The sequence below is a fragment of the Cydia amplana genome, chromosome 4 (genome assembly GCF_948474715.1).
Source record: "Cydia amplana chromosome 4, ilCydAmpl1.1, whole genome shotgun sequence".
Taxonomy (NCBI): Eukaryota; Metazoa; Arthropoda; class Insecta; order Lepidoptera; family Tortricidae; genus Cydia; species Cydia amplana.
The window spans coordinates 13,995,688-14,021,039 of NC_086072.1; the positions used below are offsets into that span (position 1 = coordinate 13,995,688).

The 25,352-nt window shown below is 35.3% G+C and overlaps 1 protein-coding gene across 1 annotated transcript; it reads right to left on the bottom strand.

Moving 5' to 3' along the window:
• Positions 1–3,246: 3,246 nt before the first annotated feature.
• Positions 3,247–20,978, bottom strand: LOC134647256 (facilitated trehalose transporter Tret1-like). The gene is made up of 4 exons (XM_063501530.1): positions 20,650–20,978; positions 8,184–8,324; positions 4,546–4,802; positions 3,247–4,276 (listed from the first exon to the last, which is right to left on the bottom strand). Exons 1-4 carry the CDS (start codon positions 20,693–20,695, stop codon positions 3,308–3,310), a joined length of 1,413 nt encoding a protein of 470 aa, XP_063357600.1. The 5' UTR covers positions 20,696–20,978; the 3' UTR covers positions 3,247–3,307.
• Between the last annotated feature and the right edge of the window lie 4,374 nt (positions 20,979–25,352).

A 25,352-nucleotide genomic window follows, 5' to 3' on the forward strand; every position in this document is an offset into this window, starting at 1 on the left:
AATTTTACTAAACTGCACAGGGGGTTTATCATCGGGGTGCTATATTTGTGATTATTGCTGCGATAAATATACCGCCTGCATTTATCCCAAGGTGTCCGTAACTATCCCATTTGATGTTCGTATTTTTCCAAACGTCATTGGATAATAAAATTACGGACACAAAGCATTTTGTAATTTCAAACATTTTATTCTTAGTTAGGTTTTTTTCTTTTTAATTTAAATTCGATTTTATTCTTGTTGTTTAGTAGGTAATAAATAACCCTACTGCATACGAAACCATATATGGCAGTAATATTCAACACTAATGACAGTATTTATATTCAATAAAAAAAATTAAACAAAATTAATTTTTAATTCATGCGGTAAAGGGTTAATATTAAATATTATGTAACGGAATGTCCAAAGTTTATCTAATACCTTTAAACGAGCAATTCTTGTTTATTTATATATATATATTTTGGGGATCTCGGAAACGGCTCTAACGATTTCGATGAAATTTGCTATATGGGGGTTTTCGGGGGCGAAAAATCGATCTAGCTAGGCATTTTCGAGTTTTTATATGTTTTCCGAACGAAGCTCGGTTACCCAGATATTTAATAAATTAAATGAGACTGATTAGTTGATTACTGCTTACAGTTTGGATTTCATTTTTTAGAATTTTTTATTAGAATAGAACAGCGATACAGCGAATAAACAGGCACATTGAGCAGGCACATAAAATCAAAAATATCCCCACGGACTTGTACAGGGTTGCTCAATCTCAACTTATTCGGAATTATTCTTGATATTTTTTCTGTAAGTTGGAAATCCATCATAGGGTAGCTAGTTAGGTAAGCAAGTTAACGCAATGAGTACAATCGACGTCAAAGATTATGTACAAAGGAGTACCTAGGTAACTAAGGTGAAAAAGTGTTAGGTAACATAATTATATTTGACGTTGATCGACTGTATATATCGTCTGGTTTAATAAAAAAAATTATGGTAACGTCGGGTTTTGAGAAACACTTATACTATTTGCATCTGCAAGTAGTATGACGGTAATTATAAAAAAAATATTATAATGATATACAATTGATACTGATTTATGCTCATGGTTAGCGCTAGAAAATATCTCATAAGTAGCTATAAATAATAATTAAATAAACCTAAATAAAACAAGTAATTACGTAAGTACATGTTGATTGTTTTAGAAACCTGATGTGGATTAAAAAGGTTACACATTTATATAACTTATGTCTCTATATAAAAGCTCTGTATTCAATGATCACGGTTCATGGTTTTGAAAACGATGGCAATTATAACAATGCACAAAATAGCGTTTAATGTAAATATTAAGAAATTTAACGGCACTGTTCACCATCAAATAGTCCATAATAGTATCACGACTAAAGAAATCCTCAACAAAACTAAAATTGAACTGTACTGATAGTAACTACGGTAACATTAAGTAATTTTCTACGTTACGTTTTCGTAGGCACAAAGCTACGGGCATTAAATACATGAACATAATATGCCTTGTCAGAAATTTTACAGGTTCACTGTTGTATAGTTAGTTAATGTCAAAATTGATGGGATTTGCCTTCGACGTTACCACACCGTGCCTGTAAAATTACAACTTATGGCTTCATAAATCTCGGGGCGCTGTCGTAGCTAAGTAATACAGTAGATATTTTGTTATTTTTAACACTGCCCAAGCAAACTCAACGCTGTTACTTATAATAACTCCCGCTGAAATTACACGCTCGCAGGAGCACGAGACAGTAGTTATTTAGAATAAGTAGGTATAGGTAATAACTGATAAGCTTCAAAAACTTTTTTACTAAGATAACTCTTAGTAAAAAAGTTTTTGAAGCTAGACTTAACAGTCTAGTATTTCTTAATATTCATCTTTGAACTGTCAATCACTTGCTTATCATTATCAATTAACACAAAACAGTTTTCACATGAGCGGTTATACCGAGTCTTAATTTGAAAAATGCTATACGAACCATATTGATAACTATTCTTACAACAACACAGAACCAAAATCAAACCTATTTATTTTTCTCATTAATAAAAAAGATAGGTACATTGAAGTAGATAAAGTATGCTTATTTATTCGTGCTGTGTAGATTAAAACTAACCTACAGAGCAGAGTAGAGCGAATCAAAGTAAGCGAATGAAAAAACTTCGTCAGTTGCTCTATTTGCGACAGGTCGACGAACTCTAGCAAAAACTGACCACGAGCTCGGAGCGTGGCTTAAGAAGGCATAAGAAAAATGAGAACGAATCAGACGGTAATAACTTTTATTTCAGAGCCATAACGGGCATCGCGATTTTAATGCTAGACAAATTGTTCTAGTAGGCTAAAACACCCTCGGTTTGAAAATATCAAACGATATACCCTAGATAACTAAAAAGAAACAATGCTCTAGAAGGTAAAGTTTTAAGCAAACATAATTGAACTTCAACCTAATGCCAGGAATCAAGATTATATCTAATAAAATCAATTTATCGGGTCAAATAATTATCAACCGCGAAATTTACTATTAAAAATGCTGACCTCAGACTTTATAAATGTAGGTACATGCACATGTACCGCTGTTTATATTATGTTGCCTTGATGAAACGGAAACGGTATAAGTTTTAATAGTAGTTAATAATATTTTGTAGTGTTGGTGGACATTGGTTTAATAATTGGATAATAAGAGATTCAAGCTATATTCGGAATAGTAACGTGGTTTAACATATTATAATATGGTGAGAGTAATTTTAGGGGAGGGAGGCCTAAAACGGGTGAATTGTTAACAGTCTCTTCTATAATATTTACCTAATAAAGATCGGTCCTTATCGAAATGTCCCGTGTGCCAATTATGAAAATATTAACAATTTTATTTCCTCTCATTAGTTTTTTTATTAATCTTATATTTATATTGTACCTAAAAATATACGATTTAGTAATCATACCGTGTATATTATCTTAAATATCACACTGGCTGAGAGCACCTTTATTCAATAAAAACGGTTTGAATAACGGACGAATACTGAAAAATAAACTTAAATTTACTTTAAAGAATACTTCATTATGTATGGCGTATCTCCTAACTGTAACTTGAATTGTACGAGTAGGTAAGTCGATCATATGAAAGTTTTAGTGAAAAGTGAGTGAAAATAATCGTAAAATGGTAATTTGATTTTGCGACAAGCGGTTTTTAAATAAAACATAGTTTTAAAACAATGATATTTTTAAGAAATATGACACCTACCTATAAATTTGATCAATTTACCTTACAATTAGATACAAAAAGTAGACACGGATTGACTTTAATTAAATATTAAGTCTTACTCTGTCAACATGGTCGTCTCGTTTTTCATAAACAACTTTATCACTAGTATAAAGCTTTTCTTGAATGGCTGCAAAAGACTGGCCTTTAGTTTCAGGAAGGAGCACCAAAATAAATACAACTCCGGCCACTGATAATGCCCCAAAACCCCAAAATGCTACATGGTTGCCGTAGTTGTCCGCAATCACTTGATACAGCTTGGTGACAGCAAACGTCATCAACGCCACAAACATCTGTATAGCACACGTAGCCTTCGACTTAATGTTTGTAGGAAATATTTCAGATGTTATAGCGAAAGGCACTGTAGCTAAACCTATGGTATATGAAAATATAAATATTGGTATCACAATAATAGGAATGAATTTTAAATTAACGACATAGTCGCTGTTTTCATGCTTAATGAAGAAATACGCCCCTACAATAATATTAGTCAAGCCAACACCGCATGACGAAATAAGGAGGAGTGGCTTTCTTCCTAACCTATCGACTAGCTGCGAGGAAATTGCAGATGTTAGCAACTGCACTGTCCCAAATATGATACACGACTCTTTGTCCCCCAAGCCACCGTCTGCGGCACCAAAGATTTGCTGGGCGTAGGCAATAATCGCGGTACTGCCGCAGAACTGTTGTGTGAAGTAAATGCCGTATAGAATTATTAGCCCTTTTCTGTTTCCGCCAACTATCAACAAATCTTTCCACCGACTTTTCTCTTTCATGTTTTCATTCACCAGATGTGTCATGCTGTCCAATTCCCCTCTCATGTAGCGTGGCCCTCGCAGCTTCTTGAGCGACCTCTCGGCCTGCTCCGGCTGCCCTTGCTTTAGGAAGTAGTACGGGGATTCCGGCATGGTGCTGAAGGTGACCACGAACAGGATTGGTATTGCAATGTTGAAGCTCGCCAGTCCCAGCATCGAAACGTATGGCCCGATCGCGTACTGTGACAGGATTCCGAACTGAAAAATGCAATTTGTTACTGATGAGAAAAGTGAAAAACAGTATTGTGTTTCTAATTGCTGACTATAATAGCCATTGTTTGTCTAATATACCGATATGTTTTCGTAATGATGTTTTGTATTATTTACTAGGCACCTCTTATTGGTTATCATATTGGTCAGTATTCAGTTTTTAATTAAGACAGGTATTTAGTGTAATAATCTACCTAATTTATGTAATCTGCCATCAAATATTTTGGCCAACACATTTAGTTACAACTCGCACAAACCTTAGACATAACAGTGATGAGCGTCGCCATAGCGCCTCTTACTTCATCGGAGGCTATTTCCCCCAAGTACATAGGAGCGGCGGTATATGCGATACCATAGCCCAGGCCGGAGACGAGCCGCGAGGCGTATATCGTTGGGATGTTGCCCGCGAACATGACCAGCACCCAGCCGATGATGTATGGGACCGCCGCCAGCAGCAGGGTTTTCTTCGTGCCTATTCTGTCTGCCAGGTATGACGCGGGTATTGGACTGGCGGCTGAAAATAGATGCGTAAATATAGGTCACAATTTATGCGCTACTTATTTATAAACATTAGGTGCTAATCAGGAAGAAACTATAAGCTCGCAGGTTCATTGCTTATAGAATATTTAAATCTAGCTCGGTATACTCGTTCCTATAGCATTGAGAACTTTATGTACTGATCATCTGTTAAAATTTGACTAGTTTGTTTACATGGCAGCCTAATTATACATATAAGAAAACTTGCAAGTGAAAGTTGAACTACTGTTATAGGGTAGAAAATTAGATTTAATATATTGTGTAAGATAGGCATCAAATATTTTCCAATTTAAAATTCTTAGGATCTAGGAAAAGTTATTTAGACCTTTGCACGAGTTTTAATAATTCTATTTATCCCCAAAACTTGCGCAAAAATATTGGGTATATATAATGATATTGTGTCATTAATGTTACATCAATGCCTAAGTTAATTATTACTGCTATTAAAAATAATGTAAAACTGTTCATCTCTTATACAACGCTGTGTGATTTACACATGCACACATGCAAATATTGAGTAGGTATCTATGGGCTTCATTAGTAAACTATACATCGTGTTAACGAGATTGCTATTCGCACCTATGTACTAACAGCAACGCAAATTAGCTCTTACCCTTAGATCTCTATCTTGTCGCACTAAGGTTTAAAATTGGTCAGTTAACTATGGTAGGTAACTATTTGAGCGAACGTATTTGATCTGCCTTATTTTTGGATTTTTTATGGTTAATACGGGAAATATACGCTGGAGCTGTACCTAGTGTGACACTCTGACACTTATAAATAGAACACGGTTTCTCATAACAAGCGTATGCAAGCACCGATTCCTAGAGCGGCATTTTCGGCTCGCAAATAGTTCGCAAATAACATTGTGCAATAAGTTTTCAATGGTGGACTTAAAGCCATTAGGCATTATGTCCGCCATTCGTACATTATTTTTATGTTTTGTGCAATAAAGTTTAAATAAATGTACGGGCAGAGGGTTTTTCTAACTCGAGTTTATATTTAATCTTAACATTACTCGTGTTACATAATGCAATGGCTAATTGGCTCTATACCGGAAGCATTCCCCGTTTACTATCCATTTCTTACTTATAGTGCTAAAAAATCAACATGTGTCAACATAATCATTCAGGGCCCAAACGTCACACTAAAATATCTTTAGATTCTAAAAATTATCCGTACCTAATAAAGCTAATCTGAAATTAAAAACACCGAGAAGTACCTACGTTTAACACTTAATAATCCATAGCTAATAATGTTATTTAATAGCTACCTATCTAAGTAATAAACATTTACTTATCCATCGCATAGTTTTGTAATGTGATGTTATCAGCAGCAGCTGTTATCAGACCTTATGTTCTCGCAACTCCTTGACGTATCATCTGATACAAATAAATAACTGTTCTATTAAATGATAGGTACTTAGGTAAATGTGCCTACTGTTAATGCTGTTAATACTGACTGAGAGTGTATTTAGCATACCTACTCGTAAAAGCCAAATTTAATTTTGTTATGCGGTTTAGCCGAGAGATAATACAGGTTATAATCAAATGAGGTAGAAATTCAATAGGAGAGATAAATGAATTGGTTTCATGCCTAGTCCGATACGATTAATTAGGAGCACGGCAACGGCTGTTGATGTGTTGATGGCTATTTGCAAAAAAACCGGCCAAGTGCGAGTCGGACTCGCGCACGGAGGGTTCCGCACCATCAACAAAAAATAGAGCAAAACAAGCAAAAAAACGGTCACCCATCCAAGTACTGACCCCGCCCGACGTTGCTTAACTTCGGTCAAAAATCACGTTTGTTGTATGGGAGCCCCACTTCAATCTTTATTTTATTCCGTTTTTAGTATTTGTTGTTATAGCGGCAACAGAAATACATCATCTGTGAAAATTTCAACTGTCTAGCTATCACGGTTCGGTATCGGACGGATGGACGGACGGACGGACGGACAGCGGAGTCTTAGTAATAGGGTCCCGTTTTTACCCTTTGGGTACGGAACCCTAAAAAGATCTTATTGCTTTATACTTTAACGAGCGGCTTCGCACGGCTTAACAAATTATACATAAACCTTCCTCTTGAAAGTCTTGAATCACTCTATCTATTAAAAAAAACCGCATCAAAATCCGTTGCGTAGTTTTAAAGATCTAAGCATACAGACAGACAGACAGACAGACAGACAGAGATAGGAAAGCGACTTTGTTTTAATACTATGTAGTGATAGTGAAAAATTACTGTAAGTATAAGCTTGGTGCAACAATTTGTGGTGAAATTTATTTTAAGTAGCTAAATAAATCACAATTTTGTTTTTGTTTTGATGGAAATCAATTCATAACTAAATGAAACTATTTAGTAGGTTTAAGTGATCCCTAAAGTAAGAAATGTGAAGCCTGTGCTTTGGAGACGAATAACCACGAGTTACGCATTTATGTCATTAATATATTTATGTATTTTTATTATTTATCTTTCTTTATTTGTGTTCTTAGGTAATTGCAAAACTACTATATTTTTCGAGTAGTAATCATACAAATTATAAACTAAAATAGACCTAAGATAAGAATACAAATACTAAACTAAATTTATAACTAACTTAAAATTAGTTACTACTTCTTAGGTTAGGGATTTATAATATGAATATAAAACTCAAATACCTATATCAAAATACTTCGGGCATAATTTGACACTTTGACTAAAATTTGTGATTTTACGCCGAATCGTCATTGGACGAAAACAGTGTTGTTATATAATTGTAGCTTGCAAATTTAAACCATAATATAAAACAATTTTTTTTACACGTGTTTAATTAACTGATCGTCACTGGCTGGTAGTAGTTATTGTCATTTGGTGCATATTTATTTATTTTTTGTCCGGTATTGTGTCATGGCGTGTGCCTAATGCAGTACCTACACATGAGTTGTATAATATATAAGTAGTAAAGTCTCATTATCATTAGACGTCAACCTTTTTACGCATTATCAACCTATTGTTACGGGCTAGTTAATTATTAACCACCGTAGAAAATAACAGATAATAACAGATAACCAGCCACTAATAGTTTACAGTGTATACGACTGTCCAGTTCCAGAGACTGCGTATGGCGACACTTATTTTATACAAAATGTCAAGATACATCTTGAAGTGGCCATTGTAAGTTTGCTGTCAGAAATGCCATAGTAAATTTAAGGTGATTAAAATACGGTGTCTATTATACAGTGTAGTAAGTGATAGACTGCAGGCAGACTATGCTGGATGCGGCAAGCTGAAGACAGGGCGCGTTGGCGCTCTTTAGGAGAGGGCTATGTCCAGCAGTGGACTAATATAGCCTGATGATGATGATGATGATGAAGTGATATACCTGAACACAGGATCATTAGCGAGGCGATCCACGAGCTCTGGTCGGCGGTGGTCTCGATGGGCGAGTCGTGCGCCATCAAGATGGGGAGCGTCGGCGACGTCCAACCCACTGTCGTGCCCGCCGCCGCCGTGATCAAAGTAGCTGAAACACAATTAATATTTATTTTTATACTATTTTCTTGTAACATTACACTCGGCTCTAGGCATCTCTGTACATACAATAGTGTGTAACTAAAAGGTGTGTAGAGAGACTCAGAGATTTAGGCAGTGGGGTAGCTAAAATAAAAACAAACTGTTAGTGTTAGTTCAATCTGCTTACAAGCTCAAATGGTTTCTGACTAAAGGAGTGGGAATATGTGATATTATCTATGAAAAGAGAACTTCTTGTCGATGGCGCTTACGCCATTATTAACGATGCTCTGATATAAATACAATGCCGCTCGACGCTGTGTGGCGTAAGCGCCATCGACAATAAGGTGCCTTTTCATAGATAATGCCCCATATGTGCATCGCTTTGCAATAATTGCAATGGTTGAGCGCGAAGACATATATTAGGTATAGATTCAATAGCTTTTTTGATAGCCGTGGCAAGTGCATTCATTCTAAGAAAGGTAGAAATGAAACGAAATGAAATGAAATGAAAATCTTTATTTTCAGGCAACTATTGTCCCATAGATAAATACCTTAAAACTAGCATAAATATTAATAATAATATACGAACTATAAAGTTCGTAACCCCGCAGTGTCAGGGAGCCGGCCGCGGAATCGCCGGAACTTGACACTCTTCGGCCAAAACTCCTCCTTGGTGAAGGTCGCTATAGGTGTTCAGTCGGAACGCTCACCACAAAGGAATTAAAATTCACAGTGTGTCGAGATTCCAACTTCACGACCCTCAGATGAATCCGGACTTAACTCGTACATACTTTAAAAAATGCCGGACTAAAAAAGTTTAACCTTATAATTTCAACTCCGTACACATACATCAATTTTAATTTCATATTCGCATATTAACAGGCTTGAATTATCAAGCGACTAAGACTTAACTCCAGATCGTCTTTTTAACTACGACTAAATACGCATTGGTATTTTTTGGGTTCCGTAGCCAAATGGCAAAAAACGGAACCCTTATGGATTCGTCATGTCTGTCTGCCTGTCTGTCTGTCTGTCCGTCCGTATGTCACAGCCACTTTTTCCGAAACTATAAGAACTAAACTGCTCAAACTTGGTAAGTAGATGTATTCTGTGAACCGCATTAAGATTTTCACACAAAAATAGAAAAAAAAACAATAAATTTTGGGGGTTCCCCATACTTAGAACTGAAACTCAAAAATTTTTTTTCATCAAACCCATACGTGTGCGGTATCGAGATGGATAGGTCTTCAAAAATATATTGAGGTTTCTAATATCATTTTTTTCTAAACTGTGTGTCTTGTAACTTCTAAAATAAGAGAATGATAAAACTAAAAAAAATATATGATGTAGGTACATTACCATGCAAACTTCCTCCGAAAATTGGTTTGAACGAGATCTAGTAAGTAGTTTTTTTTTAATACGTCATAAATCCCCTAAATACGGAACCCTTCATTGTCATGAGCGAGTCCGACTCGCACTTGGCCGCTTTTTTAATGCTCTTTTAGTAATAAAAACCCAACAGGCAATTTCCATAACTAATCGAAACACAGAGCCAGATAAGTGATAACCTTTTGCCTTGTACGAGTATGTTCCACCGCGTGGTTACCCCATACCACAACGTTATCATTATTATTTGTTTGTGAATATTGTTAAAACAATCTGCAATTAGCGCAGAAATAATGAGGAGACTGAGCAAATGAAGGTTTCATTCGGACGGTGACTGCAGCAGCGTTACTGTTGCGGCGTTACTGCTGCAGCCGATTGCAGGTTTCAGGCGACAACATTTTTTTGTTAGTTATGTAGAAATAAATTATTTGCAAATTCCATTCTAAAATATGTAGTCCTTTAATTAGCAGACTAAGGACTATTTCCAAAATAAGGTAGTGCTGAATTGCAAACCTGTGTAGACCCTTTTAATTAGACAGTAAGCTATATGGGGCATAAAAAATGTAGTTCCTGGCTCTTCAATGTTAGTTCCTTTTTTATATCTTCATATATTTAGTAGGCGCTCGGTAATCCGGCACCTGTATTTCACCTTATTATAATTATAAAATTTGTATCGAAAATAAAAGCTCAATATATAGAAAATAAATTGTACATATAAAAGATTTCCACATTAAAATACTGTTTGGCTGTGTAAACAGACGAATTTAGAGAGTAGAGCCCGTACCATGAGTCACTGACAGCGTCAAAACTGACATATACGCTATCGTGAACGTAGTTTACTTTTTATACATCTCGCTCGCACTAATATGCGAGTACGAGCGAAATGCATAGAAAGTAAATTACGTTCTCGATGGCGTTTATGTCAATGCCAAACTGGTGGTGGCCACACAGGTCACCTGAGTCTCCTTTAACTGTATTTTAACTGTAATAATAAGGTTCCCATTAATCGGGACAACAACATTTCAAACCACATAAAATATTTGACTTACATAGACTTACTTGAAATCGTAGCTTTCCGGTTCAGTTAGAAAGTTGTACATATGACTGCAATTATTTAAAAAATACATTAGTGTATTCTGTTGTTTTAATTAATTGGTTCGCTTGATATTCCTTCCAGTTATCGTATTTTGTTCTGGAACCAGGTAAAGTGCATTGAGCTCAGGTAAACGAGATAACATTGACAAAGGAACAAACAGATGAGCACAGATACAAGTATCAAAACAGCACGACAACTGTATGAACATCTAGGTGTTATTAATATTATAGTGTTTTTATTATATGAATCAGTTAGTGGATTTCAGTTAAATGGATAATTTTTGGATGCTATAAATTTGCTTTTAGCACATACCTTTTTTACGTAGGGGAAAATTGCCTAATTCGTACCCCTTAAGAGAAAATGCAAATATCTTGGAAATACAAGTAATAAAAAAAATACAAACGGTGTTTAAAGAATCTTTATTTAATAACGAATCATCAAAAGTAACAAGTAAAACTTAAACCTCAATAACTTCTGAGAAAAAAAAGTTAAAAAAAAAAGTGGAAAAGGTACGATTTAGGCCTAATTGTCCCTAAAACGTACCCGTATATTCCTATATCGTACCCGTATATCTCCATGTCAAACTATGAGAGCGTATAATTAGTATCAGTCTTATAATCACAGCAATAAACATACATAAGTAATATTAATTATAATGGAGTCCCTAATCTAAATAATTTGTCCACTTCTGTCCAATCATCTCAAATATAGAACGAACAATTTAATTATCTTTAGCAGATCTAACTGTAACTTTCTAACTCTTTGCAGTCATCACAAATAAAATTATGAATATTTTTGTCAACCCCAGCACACATAGTTCGTGTATCCAGGTTTCACAACATGTGCATTGTATCATGACTTCTAATAAGGTACGAAATAAAACAAAGTGTTCAGTACGAATGGGCACATGATAACTAACCATTTTTAATTTGCTGCGTAAAAAAATGGCTGCCGGGCTGGGTTCTGTCGTCCATTATTTGAAACCGTAAAAGAGTATATAATTAAGCATAAAAATTCTAATTTACATATCTCGACATATACGGAATTGAAAATCTTACGTATCAACCAAAAAAATTACTCGAAAACAGCAAAATTACTTACTTTTTGAATATTTTTATATGGAGGGGCAGCGTGGAGTTGTTGTACGGGTGATGAGACATGGCGAACTAGTAGTTTCATTTTGTAGCACTGGCGTCGCCACTGCAGTTTCACAACTCGAGATCTTGATAGGGTACGTTTTAGGCGCAGGTACGATTAAGGCAAGTTTCCCCTACATAAGCATCAAAAAGTTTTGGAAATCGGTTAAGTGGCCGCCGACAGATTTTACAACAGTAACATCACATTGTGAACATACAAAGTACAACTTTTAAAACATGCCTTGAACGACATCATCCGTAGGGCATTAGTGTCGGCAAACATCCCCTCCACGCTAGAACCGCCAGGCCTCAGCCGGTCGAATAGCAAAAGGCCTGACGGCCTGACACTAGTGCCATGGGAAAAAGGCAAGTGTCTACTATGGGACGCTACATGTGTAAGCACTTTTGCCCCCTCACACCTTTGTCGCACCATCCGGACGGCGGGCACAGCCGCTGAGGTGGCGGCCCTACATAAACATCAAAAGTACTCAGCACTCACTAATTACCTTTTCGTTCCAGTAGTCGTAGAGACGTCCGGTTGTTGGTGCGCTGAGGCAAAAACCTTCCTTAGGGAAGTAGGTCGCCGCCTGCAAGAAAGGGGCCTTGACCCGCGCTCCGGGTTTTTCCTGGAGCAAAGGCTGTCCATCGCAATTCAACGCGGTAACACAGCGAGTGTGATGGGCACCTTTGCGCCAGGGGTAGCGCGGGGAGGCCTCTTTCAGTAGTTTTTATATTCCTTGTTTTATTTTAGATACCTATATGTAGGATTGTTAGTTTTAATTTAGTATTATTCATAGTTGTATTTAGTTCATAAGTTATTTATTTGTCTTTTTACTGTATTTTTCAAACAATAAATATGTTTAATAAAATGTTTCTACATATTCGCCCGCTTAGGTGTCGCATAAGTATACATACTTTCTTAAATACCTTTGAAAAATTCTAATAGGTAGGTAGGTCGAGTTTAACTTGTTTTGCATGAAATGTTCAATTAAGGCTCCGTTAACGATTTTAGAGCCAAAATGTAAAATTGATAGATTAAGTCGTTGAAATTGTACTCCTTTTGTTACGTAATATCTAAATAACAAGTATTGGTTTCTATTAACACGTCTTCTCATCTTGCCTTTTAATAATAAGGTCCCGAGCGTGACGTCACCGGCAATACGTGACGAGAAGGGGCAGTTTTTAAAAATTCATCATAAAATTATAGTTATAAATTATAAAAAATGATGTATAAGAACAGTTTCAGAAAATGTTGTAGATTGTTTAAGTATCAATATTACGTTGAAATTAAGTCGATTTTCACGAAAAATGTTCACTTGTTTTGAAGTAATTTCTGGTGAAAATTGATTTCGTATAACTTTCATTTACTCTCGTTCAGTATCATATAACAAAAATGTAGTCTATGCAAGTTGGAGTATAGGATATGTGTAATACAAAATTATCATTTTTAGCAGTCCAAACTTTACGAAATTTACAAATAAGATCGACTAAATCAGTACTTTACGCGCGTTTACCTAAACGTCCATCAGAAAAAAAATCATTACTAATTTAGTGAGTCAGTTTTCAAAAAAATGATCTGTACAAATGTAAGATAAGAAGACGTCCTAATAGATACCAGTACTTGTTATTTCTATTACGTAACAAAAGGTGTACAATTTCATCGACTAAATCTATCAATTTTACATTTTTGCGACTAAAATCGATACCGGCCTCTTAAGTACGAAGTCAATTGAATACCTAAGTAAGCGCCTTTCCTGATTATAAATTATATATATTTATATTTCTTTCTGAATTAAAATATTCCGTAGTGCCAACAAGCCCTGGTATTTAAGCTCGAAATATAACAAAATTCCCCACATTCTCAAAAGTAACATTGCCTATTTATAAGGTTTGCTTTATTAATTAATTAGGTCATGTCGTCTATTTGTTTCGATTAGTATTTAACTGTCAGCATACTGCTTTGAAGTTGTCGACTGAGGCTTAATTGCCGCTGCAATGTATTTCTCAAATAAAACAAAACCACTGTCAAGTTCAAGTTAAACAGTATCGGTTGTCTTAACACTTGAAAACAACTGCACAGCAGGTGTTGTTTTCAAGTGTATGAGTTTCTTGGATAGTTATCTCTTATTTTATTTAGGTATTTATTTGATATACCTACCAAACTTCTTTATAAAATTATGATACATTTTTTTCTTAGGTCACTGCCCTAGAAATCTGAAATGTAACATTTGGAAGTAAATATTTTTCAAGATAATAGGTATTATGCACAGTTTTTAAAATAAATATCCCGAAGCAAGATTAAATAATATACCTACATGAATAAGTATAATATTTCCTTATTTACCTTTAGTAAACATATTCAAATGGAGACTACGTTTAAAAGTAGATAGAAAGGAGATTAGAAAATAGAAACATTTATATATTTGCGACACACAGAACGTATTTTTATTTTACAAGGCTATAATTAGGTTTACTTATGTAAGCCATGGCTATGTGAAAACATTAACATAGTCATTGTTGTAAACTTTATACCTATTTTAAATAGTCTGTCTTTAATTAAATGTAAATTTTTAACTAGGCGATGCGCGAATATAATTTTAACAATGAAAAGAATTGGCTTCTAAGAAAAATGTACATTAAGTAGTACCTACAATAGCGACAACAAAAGCAAGTTATTGTTCTTTAATACAATAGGATTGTCTGTTGCATACGAATCAATCTGTTCCGTTAGAATATGCAGATGTTACAATCTAGAGAATTAATCTCATAATTGCGAGCTTAGGGTGTGTTTACACTGGTTGAATGAATCTTCGACGACAGCAATAGCACTATACTTTCAGCTTTCAGCAAAGGGGTTATCGAATGCCGAACCAGGCGACGGCAGGCGACATTCGACCTAAATTAATACTTAGTATAAACGCCTTTATTATGGTATCAATTTACGGCGGATTTTATAAAATGTCACGTTACAAAAACGATCTGATTGACGTATAAAGTTTTAATTCATATTATATACAAAAACAGTCCATCAAAAACGTTAATAGATAAGTTTTAGCTTGAAAAAATAAAGTCGTACCGAACAGGTACTAAGTAGGTTACATGTGCAGTCTAGGCTAGGGTCAACACAATAACAGATCATTTAATAATGGATCACGATATGTGAATTATGTGATGTAAGGTAAGAAGCAAGGGTGCGAACGTGAAGACCTTGACAGCCTGACCTTTATGGATGTGATGCAGAAAACTGCGATGTTTGTGGACTTTGTGGGCGAGCCAGGAATTATGCGTGCATTGGATTAAGGTATTTAATCGTAGGTATGTACAAAAAATCATAAAAAATCGTAAACACATTACCTATATGTATATGTCACTAATTGATGTCATAGATACAAGCCATTGAGCTGCGTCAGAAGTAAAGGCCTGTGCACACCGGCTTGCATGTGCGTGACGTGCACTTGCGCGTGCTCTAAAATCCGCCGCACACGTCACGCAAGCGGTGTGCCATCTCTCATAAGGATCTGTATACTACAACGCTGCACGCGCACGTGTACGTCACGCACACGCAGCCAGTGTGCACAGGCCTTAAGAGTGAACATCAGGTCTTCGGGGCAAATCAGATTAAAATTGGTTGATACCAATTACCACTCACGCTTATGCTCATTGCAAGCCGTGCAGTTAGAAATAAACGCTTGCGGTGTAAACGCAAGTTACTAATGTACACTATACCTATATTAAAATTAGAGTACTGGACTACCTATATTAAGTGAAGCGGAAACGGGAAAGCCCATTGCAAAGCCCTGATTTCTATTGATATATGTAACTAGGAATATACATACATAGGTACGCAATGATACATTACAATATACATACATAATTAATCGTATTAGCAATCTAATTATAACATTTCTAAACCAAAATTAAATAAAGTAGTATTTCTTTTGTGTCATTGCTTTTTCATACAATCAATATTCATCCGAATTTACTTGTACAACAAAATTCAAATGAAACAGGAAAGTTTGATATGGTGGGCCTTACGAGTTTGCTTCCACTTTACATTTTTTTTGTGGTAAGTACCTAGAAACTTATAGGTACTGGCCTAACCCAGGCGTCTTGATATGTTCATGCGAAGAGTAGGTACTTAAAATGTGACCTAGCTTAAGCCTGTATGTGCCTAATTACGTATATTTCGGGCACTGTCTCCAGGTAATTAACTAGTCAGTGTACTTGTAATCAAAGGTCGCCAATAGGTGAATATTTAAAATATCGCAGCTCATGCAACATACTGTTATCTCAGGCATACTTGTTGCAAATGTCACGAGACAGCATTGCGTAGGCCAAGAGGTTTTTCAATGTTGAAGTTATAAATATATGTAAGTAATCATCAAGTAGCGCTATATAAAAAATTGCACTTTTTATTGATGTAAGTGCATGTGTTCCTAGGATTCCGAGAAATTTTAGGTCATTCCTACTCAGAATTAGGGGCTGTTCATAAATAACGTCATCGATTTTTGACGATTTTTGACGACCCCGTTTCCTCCTACGTCATGCTACCATCATCCGATGTCCAGACCCCCCCATTTTCAAATGACGTAATTTATGAATAGCCCCTTACGAGCCCTATTGATAGTACCAAAAGAAAAATGTGTGATTTTTATTAAGTAAGAAGTTAGTGTGCTAATTATTTTGTAATTTTAACGGGGGTCTGATAAAATCGATTCTAAAATGGGTCAGCACTAAGAGTAACATCAATCATCCAAATTATATCTTCTTCCTTTTTTCAGTTTTTTCGAGTAATTAGGCAACAATAAATCTTAAAGATTCGTCTTTTTTAACCGACTGCATGTTTTGTTTTAAAAAAATTATTTAAAAGTTACAATAGTTATTTTCGATACAAGTGCGGAAAAGAGGAAATTCGAAACGAGTGGCGACAAATTAAAACACGACCGAAGGGAGTGTTTTAAATCGACACGAGATGCGAATTACCTATTCGCACGTGTATCGAACGTTTTACAGTACATCCATGCACTTTAAAGTTTCGACATACGCACGAAAAGTGCTATTTTACGCACTAGTGCGGAAAAGTAGCCCCATATGAACTGTAAAAGTAGTTTTAACATTCAATACAATCATTCAAGTTCGTGTATTATTTGTAAATAAATTGTACTTATTTGTTTAAATTACGCGATCAGTGATACATAATAAAAAAGTGAGTATAAATAATAGATTACATGCGTGAACAATTTTAATATACCTATCAATTGTGCATATAACGTAAAAAGTAGATAAGTAAATGCAGTAGCAACACAGATGCAATTGATTTTTAAACAGAAGTAGGTAGGTAACAGTACGTTTGAGTTTTAGGATTTCGTGCCCACTGGTGTATGTACCTAAGGGGTACATATTGTAGAAATTTTAAGCACAACATAATGAGTTTTTGTCAAAAATTTCATTTTTGGTACAAGCTTTTATCGCTGACTGTACTTTTCTTACGACAGACAACTAATACCTACTCATCGAAACAATTCTAAAAACCCCTAACACAATTAGGTTGCGTTGTTTCATCACAAGAGTTCCTATAGCCACCTCCTGTCTCCATCATCAGATCAGCTCGATGGTACCATAATATTGCATTGTCACCCGACTTACATGTGTATGCAAAATTTCAGCTCAATCGGAAACCGGGAAGTGGATCAAATTTAACTTGCAAGATTCCATTACATAGTTACATACAGGTCGACCTAATAAAAGCTTTTTAAAAACGGTCAGTCAATCTGACGCTCGTTCGTTCGACTCGCGCACCGAGGGTTCCGTACGAACTTTCAATAGTCTCATGCAGCGTTATGATTTTTTTTATATTTTCTTATATAGGTACATCATTTTTTTCATTTGATTTCTAAAGGATACCTTTTTGATACGGAACCCTAAAAATACAATGTTTTAGAGGAATAGATTTATATAAAAACCATTGCAAATATACTCAAACAATACCTATTCTTTATTAAATTATACAACGGGACTTAATCGCGATTAAGTCCCGTTGTATAATTTAATAATGTGTAAAAATCGTGAAAGTTTAAATCAGTGTAATACCTATTCTTGACAACATATTCGATTCAAAATAATGCGGGGTCTTATAAGAGTATTTATGAGCATGAATATGCTGAGAACAAAATGATGACGTGTGTAAGTAAATACATACGTAAAATTCTACCTTCTAGTCAAATGAGATACGAACTTAACTTCGTACATAGAAATGTCGAATGATATGTAAATTATATACTTATGTACCAACTAAACCTATCCTTGGTGTTGGTAAAACATATTGTGATGTTTTATGCTAATTTACTTATTTCTTCACACATTTTTCATGAACAGAGATCGGACTAATTTGAGTCATTGCTCGCAAGAATGTGGACATGACTCCAAAATAGATTAAATTATTAATCATTTAATAATTCCTTACGTGAGGTTTATTTTTGATTCCTAATCAATAAATAACGCAAAGATTTCTTATAATATAGATTTATTAAAGAAAATATAATCAGTCTGTTTTCCAAATTTTTTGTAGGTACTCATTTTTTATATCAAAAATATATTTAAGTGCTATTTATTGACTAGGGATCAAAATTAAATCTCAGGTAAAAAATTAATTAAAATAATTAAATGAGTAATTATTTAATAAATTTTTGAGTCATCACCACATAATTGCGAGCAATGACGCAAATCTGCCCGATCTCTGGTCATGAATTAGGACAATCAAGCGATAAATATCAATTATTGAACGGACAATATCCATTGGATTAGATTACAAAAGTGATATGTCGTAGCCAGATCATAGAATTTGATCATTTTATGAAATGTATTTTAGAATTGATCACTAAGTGCCACATGCACCATCCCATTAACCCGGGTTAACCGTTAACCCAGTGTCAAATTTTATTGGTAACCATGGTAACTCCAGGTTTAACCGGTTAATCCCGGGTTACTGGGATGGTGCAAGTGGCCCTAATTCATGATATTGTTAGGGTAGGTTTGACTATTCCGTGATATGGCCAACCGATCATAGATAGTAACTTTTAAAAATGTATGTACATAATAACAGTCGAAATGAGAAAAAACATGTTGTAGTTGTAAATGAGTGTTTTATTATAGAAAAATTGTGACCAAGCAAAATTAACGCAAATCGTTTATTAATTTTATTATGCTTCTCGAATATAATTTTAATTAAATTAAATATATATGTAAGTACGACCAACAATTCTGATAAATCGGTTATACCTATTGTGTTAATTAGTCATTAGTGATTAAAATTATGTATGGACTAAGAAGAGCGGTACGTACCTTAGGTTATAAAAATTGGTTTAACTGTACTACTACTGTCAGTACTTTACTGGTTAATCTATACTGAATAAAATGAGTTAAAGAAAATTAACCAAAATGTTGTGTGAAAATACGATAAGGAGGTTTATGATAGCAGTTAGAATGATAATGAAAGAGCAACCGATTTGTTGAAAGCAAACAATTGAGTTGCAGTTATACTAATTGAAATCACAAGTGAACCGCCCATTTGACGGCAGTCGTCAAGTGATTTAGGGCCATATGTACTTTGTAATAATGGCCCATTTTGCACCTAAATGTTTAATACAAGGTTGGTTTAACTAACATGTTGTTAGTTAACGCATGTTATATCACTAGTAGGTACTTAAAGGGGGCTGAGGAATGTTGTAACCATCGATACTTATTTAATTGTTCCAACAGGAAAAATCTTTGCTTTTTACTATTAGAGCATTTAAATAACCTTACAAGGTTTACAGCTAGTGTATATTAAGATGTCCGACATTAAATTAGCAAAATTTTTTTTTTTTGCAGAGACATTTATGTAGGTAGGTACTTTGCTTTGCTCACATGTTTAGGTTAAGAAAATAACGCTTCATAAATATAAGTCTCCAAGGTAACAAGGAACGACTGGCTTGACTTGTCAATCATTATGAAGGACAGGATTAAATAGACATTTATCATGTACGTAATGCGAAGCTTAACACTAGAATTTGCATGTCATTGTACCATTACACAGCGCAATAGCAAGTTAATGAATTAATTAGCGATCATTATGGACCAAATTGAATTTCAAGTATTACAGGGATCGTCTGTATCAGACTTCAGAGGTACTCCTGAAATATTGCAATTTGCTGGGTTTCAATACAAGCTTGTATTAACTGTAACTATAGACGCGACAAAGATCTAATCATGCCTTAAAGATACTTCAAAAACGACTTTTTACCGGTTACGTTAAGGTTTGTTTTTCACGAAATGCAAATGCGGCCACGAAATCCATACACTTGTTGTCACAACAAACGGAATTGACAATGAAATCATTATGCCGAATGCCAATCACTTACACGTTTCGTATACCGGATTCATAGGTGTATGGATAACGTACGTAAATATAGCTTCATTTATTCAGAAACTCCAAAGGAGCGGGTAAGTCCAAAGTCGAAACAAGCAAATTACCCCACTCATCACTTGTGTTTAAATGAAGAGTTCTCCTTACATATGGGTGATGTGGGTTTTGGCAATTGCAACGTTTTTGGGAATTTACAGCTTGAAGGCTGTAAAATAAAATTCGATTAACATAATGTGCATTATATGTACCTATCAGCTGAAAACTTGCCCGGTACCGAATACGCGATGAAAACAAAAATAATCAGAGAACTAACCACTGAGTGCTGCCACATATTCCCTCCATTTGCGGCTGATGCTCATTGCTGGTGTTCACTCGGAATTTTGAAATAAACATTTATGGTTGTTTGTTGGAATCGGACATGCGCGCGAATAGGCTTGTGTGTTGATACTGGAACGGCGCGCGCAGTCTGTTCGCGATAATATTAGCTCGCCACGTGCTGCCCGCGTTTCGTCGGCGGCGTGAATGCTGGTGCGCTGGCTGTCCGAGCACACAACGCTCCCGTTTTGTTGACAATAATACTGTCAAGACTGGCGACCGCCGACCGCCACGGGGCGCCACCGGCACGCTTCTGCTCGCCCGTACGTATACTCATTTGCTATCGTTCATAGCCGTCTGATAACGTCATATTTGCGTACACGTCATTCTTAGCAAAGATCGACAAATTTGTTAGTAGTTTAGTACACAACGAAATACGTTCCGTAAATTTGACGATTATCACGTTTTTGACGCCTAACTAATAAGCAATAGCCATAGCTTTATTATTGTTATTTGATCTGTTGTTGTGGTAAAAGATGACTGTGCACAGAATTGTGTTACGTTGTCGAGTAAGGCGTAATGTTACATGATAGGTACCTAACATACGTTATGACAGATAAGCACCGCGGTAATAATGGGGGTCAGCCAAGCGCGAAGGTTGCTAGTCATTAGATGAGACAGTGAAAAAACAAGATTATCTCTAGGTACTTAGTAGTGGAAGCGAAATATAGCCAATAAAATAAATTTATTCTTTAACCTTTTGGACGCCAATGACCGATATATACGCACCGCAGGTCCAACGCCAAAGACGTGTTAATCGGTCATAGACCACAGAGCAACATAGACCTAGGTGCATATGCATAAAGTTCAATTTCAGTTTTGACACTTCGGTGACGTGGCGTCTGAGTGACAGCTTTTCTGTTTGACACGGCGTGGAAAAGGTTAAAACTTGTATCCGTCTAATATAGTCACGGCACCGCACCAATCATGAGATATTTGGAGTATTTTTGATATTTCCTGATACCTACTTACCTATAAAATTTCTACCGCTTTGCGATTTAAGGGCCACTCCACACTAGCGTCTCCTGAGCGTCGGCGCCTAGTCAACTCTGGTGCTGCTCGACGCAACGACGCCATTTTCCATAGCGCTGAGTAGACGCCCACGCTCAAAAGACGCTACTACAGTACTACAGTACCTACTTAGGTATGTTCAAAATGTCTCACTCGTCTTTATGTTTTCAATGTGTTTCATGAAAAATACTGCAAAATGGTTTCAACATATTTAACAAATTAAACCTATGTATTTTCTCCTTTAATGGACAGTATGTCGCCATTTCTTTAAAACAGGCAGAAATTAATGAAACAACAAACATAAGCTTTATGATGACTCTTGATTAATGTGTCATTCTATGGAACTTGCTAACTATGGAAACAAAAGTCACTAGTAAATTCATATTTTCTGACAGTTTCAATATGGCGGTTTGTTTACATAGTTAGCAAGTTCCATAGAATGACAGTATACGATCGAATGTTGCCAGTGTTTAAAAACATTTTTCAACTCGGATTTCAACGGGCCCGGGGCCCGAGAATCTACTGGTATCATTGTTAATCCCTAGGTATGGGGGCATCCATTAATTACGTGAGGGGTTTTTGAGATTTTTCTGAACCTTCCCTCCTGGTGAGATGTCGTGAGATGTGTATTGCCCCCCTATCTCACGTGAGATATATTGACTTATTAAACAAAACACGATTTGCTTTATTATTTACATTAAGACTGCCGACTGGGTCGACCGCCCAGTGGCGCCCTCTTTAGGGGACTAGTGTTTTCTAATAAACCAATTTGTTTCTGTAAATCAGTATTTTATTTTATGTAATATTGTATTCCTACTTATTCCAATGTTTGTTCTTACTACTTTTCTAATCCGCGAAATAATAACTTGCTAGTCAATTATTGCTAACCTGTTATATTATAAATACTTGCGTATTTTTTACATGCAATTACTTAATGTTAACACCGTCCTGTCTTATATATTTTGAATAGCTTGTATAATTTCTAAGGTAAAATACTTTTTAATTTCTTAAATTGATTCGTAGTAAAAGGCGGTATCGTAATTTAGCGGTCTTCACATCACTACAATAACCTCTGCGACAGCACTATGACGTCTGTCATCTAGAAGATCGGTCTTTGCGCCTAGACGGCGTCGCGTATTACCTAAGTCCAAAACTCTGATTATTATTGTGATCCCCTAATAAATATTGTTTAAAATGGTGCTCTGGTGTTTTTACCCTTACAGCTTCAGAAGTGCGATAGTGGATTCCCGCCTACTACGATATAATTTGTCGAAATTGACATTACGAAATTTACCGCGCGTAGTCCTTCCTTGTTTCATTGTTCTGATCGTTAATCTGATTGTAATGAGTAAATGCACCAACACCACTCATCAGTTAGGGACTTAAATATACAAAGTCCAAGATTGGTGTCAAAATCATACCTACAAGAATAGCCTACAAAACTAACCTGTGCCGGCTATTGGCTGGCGTATCGTACCTTTGCCGTGTGTTTTGTGTGTTTTGTGTTTGATTTCAGATACCTATTTCAGTTTATGTACATCAATGATCATGACTGTCAAAAATAAAACATATTGACAGTGTAATAAAGCTGCTGGCATGTATGTATTACAATATTCACAGCAGAAGATCACAAGACATAAGCTGACAGATACCATTAGGTACAATTGAATTTTGATATTGGTATGAATGAAATAAATCCTTGGGATTATAGAGTAACTCAGGTAAAAGTTAACTCAGGTAAGAAGTCTGTCGATCCAACACCTAACAGTGCTCCGGGGCCATAGTGGTAAATATTCACTGCCTCACTTATATGTTGTGTTATTTTTGTAATCTATGTGCTTTCAGATACATAACATAATGTGATTAAGTATGTCTACATGACATATTAACAAAATGCTATGATCATTTTCTAAGTTTGTGTCGTGGTGAAATTTACATTCAAGTAAAAAGCATACAAAACAAGTTTGGTAATGTAAACTTAGCCTTGATTGATACTATATGTATGTTGGTATTATGCTTTCATGATTAACAATGAGTGCTATTTAATACTTTATCCTTTCAGTCAAATTAAAATAGATTACAAGTTTTCAAAAACACTGGAATATTGGTTACAACAACAATAAGGAGAAATTACTTGTTGTTTCATATGTGTGTGTGTATGATATTACACATGCTTATTGCAACTGACATAATGCTTTGTTGGTGTGTTTTTGGTTTATGTAATTTCCAGAAATTTGACAGCAATGATTCTTGAATTGAACGACCATACCGTCGTTGAACGCACTAGAGTGACTATCGGGTCAGGCCTCTATAATGAACCTGGATGGACATGGATAATATTTCAAAGTTAGTTGGTTATGGATGCCAGGTATAATATGTCCAAGTGTTCAACTAATTCATTATATGGAGAAAATATGTTGATACTTAATCTCTGATGTCATGGAAAATGAGGTATTTATTTAGAAATAAAATGCTTGTTCATTTTGTACATGTATACTAACGGTCAGTATGTGTTACATTGACTGTGTGTGGTTAGTAAAATGCGCTTTGTGAATAAGCGAAAGGTGACATTTATTTGTAGCTGGTTAGTATTGTCTGTGACAAATGTAGTCGCTCCATGTTTCCGGAGCCTCCTCGGGTTGAATAATTTAAAAAAACAGTCCATATCACATATAACCTCATGCATTCTCGCAATTAACATTAAGTTGCAGACATACTGATGATGTACATGGACAATTTCTGTCTGTACATATTATTGATTGGTTCTATGTATGAAAAATCTTATGAATAAAATGTTTGTACAAATTAATTGCATACAGCTTTTAGTATGTTGTGGTTGTTGTTTTGTTCATTGGGATGTTGGTTAAAGTTTGCATTGCAAATATTTTTCACAAAATGTCATGTTATAAAATGAACCAAAGACATATATTTAAACAGACTTACCAAACTAATGAAAGTTTTATTGGCATGACATTGTCAAGTGTTTGAGTTATTGACAATGATAATCATTTGTGTTCTAACAGTATGTTTCAGATGCATTTCATTATAACAAAACTTTATTACTGATGAAGTTTGATGAATTTCCAAGGTTAAAATCTTGTCAAAGAGATGGACTTATTGAACAAGATATTTACTGAGCTGAGTATGACACTGGTAAAGCAGGTTGTTGCTAATGGTAAGCGAGGTAAATACTTTCAGGAGTCAATATGGATATTGACGGTCTACATGATACATGTCTTTTACATACAAGTGCGACTGGACTCTAAACGTTCCAGTCCGATAAGTGTTTTATGGGTGAATATTAAACGAAGGTAAATAGCTTGGTTAAAGCTTTCCAAATAACTATTTTAACCCATTCACTGCTAATGAACATTGACCGAAGAATATCATGTCATGAGCTACTGTTTGAAGTTATTGACGGTTTTCGTCTGAACTTGTAGTGTGTTATGGTACCGTTTGCATTAATAAACAGTACACTTTTATTACTTCTGGGTTTCATAAATCAGAAGTTATAAATAATAATATGTTTCACAAATTTTGTGGGTTCACTAAGTATGTATTTCATTGTTTTGAAAAATGCATAAATTGTGGTTTATTATGTTATGAACTCATTTATCTTACAATGTGTGC

Excerpts from the sequence above, each read along its gene's own strand:
- LOC134647256 (XM_063501530.1), bottom strand. The coding sequence starts at position 20,695 with ATGAGCATCAGCCGCAAATGGAGGGAATATGTGGCAGCACTCAGTG. Across the intron at positions 8,325-20,649 it reads ATATGTGGCAGCACTCAGTG|CTACTTTGATCACGGCGGCG; the intron begins GTTAGTTCTCTG and ends ATTGTGTTTCAG. Across the intron at positions 4,803-8,183 it reads GCTAATGATCCTGTGTTCAG|CCGCCAGTCCAATACCCGCG; the intron begins GTATATCACTTC and ends ATCTATTTTCAG.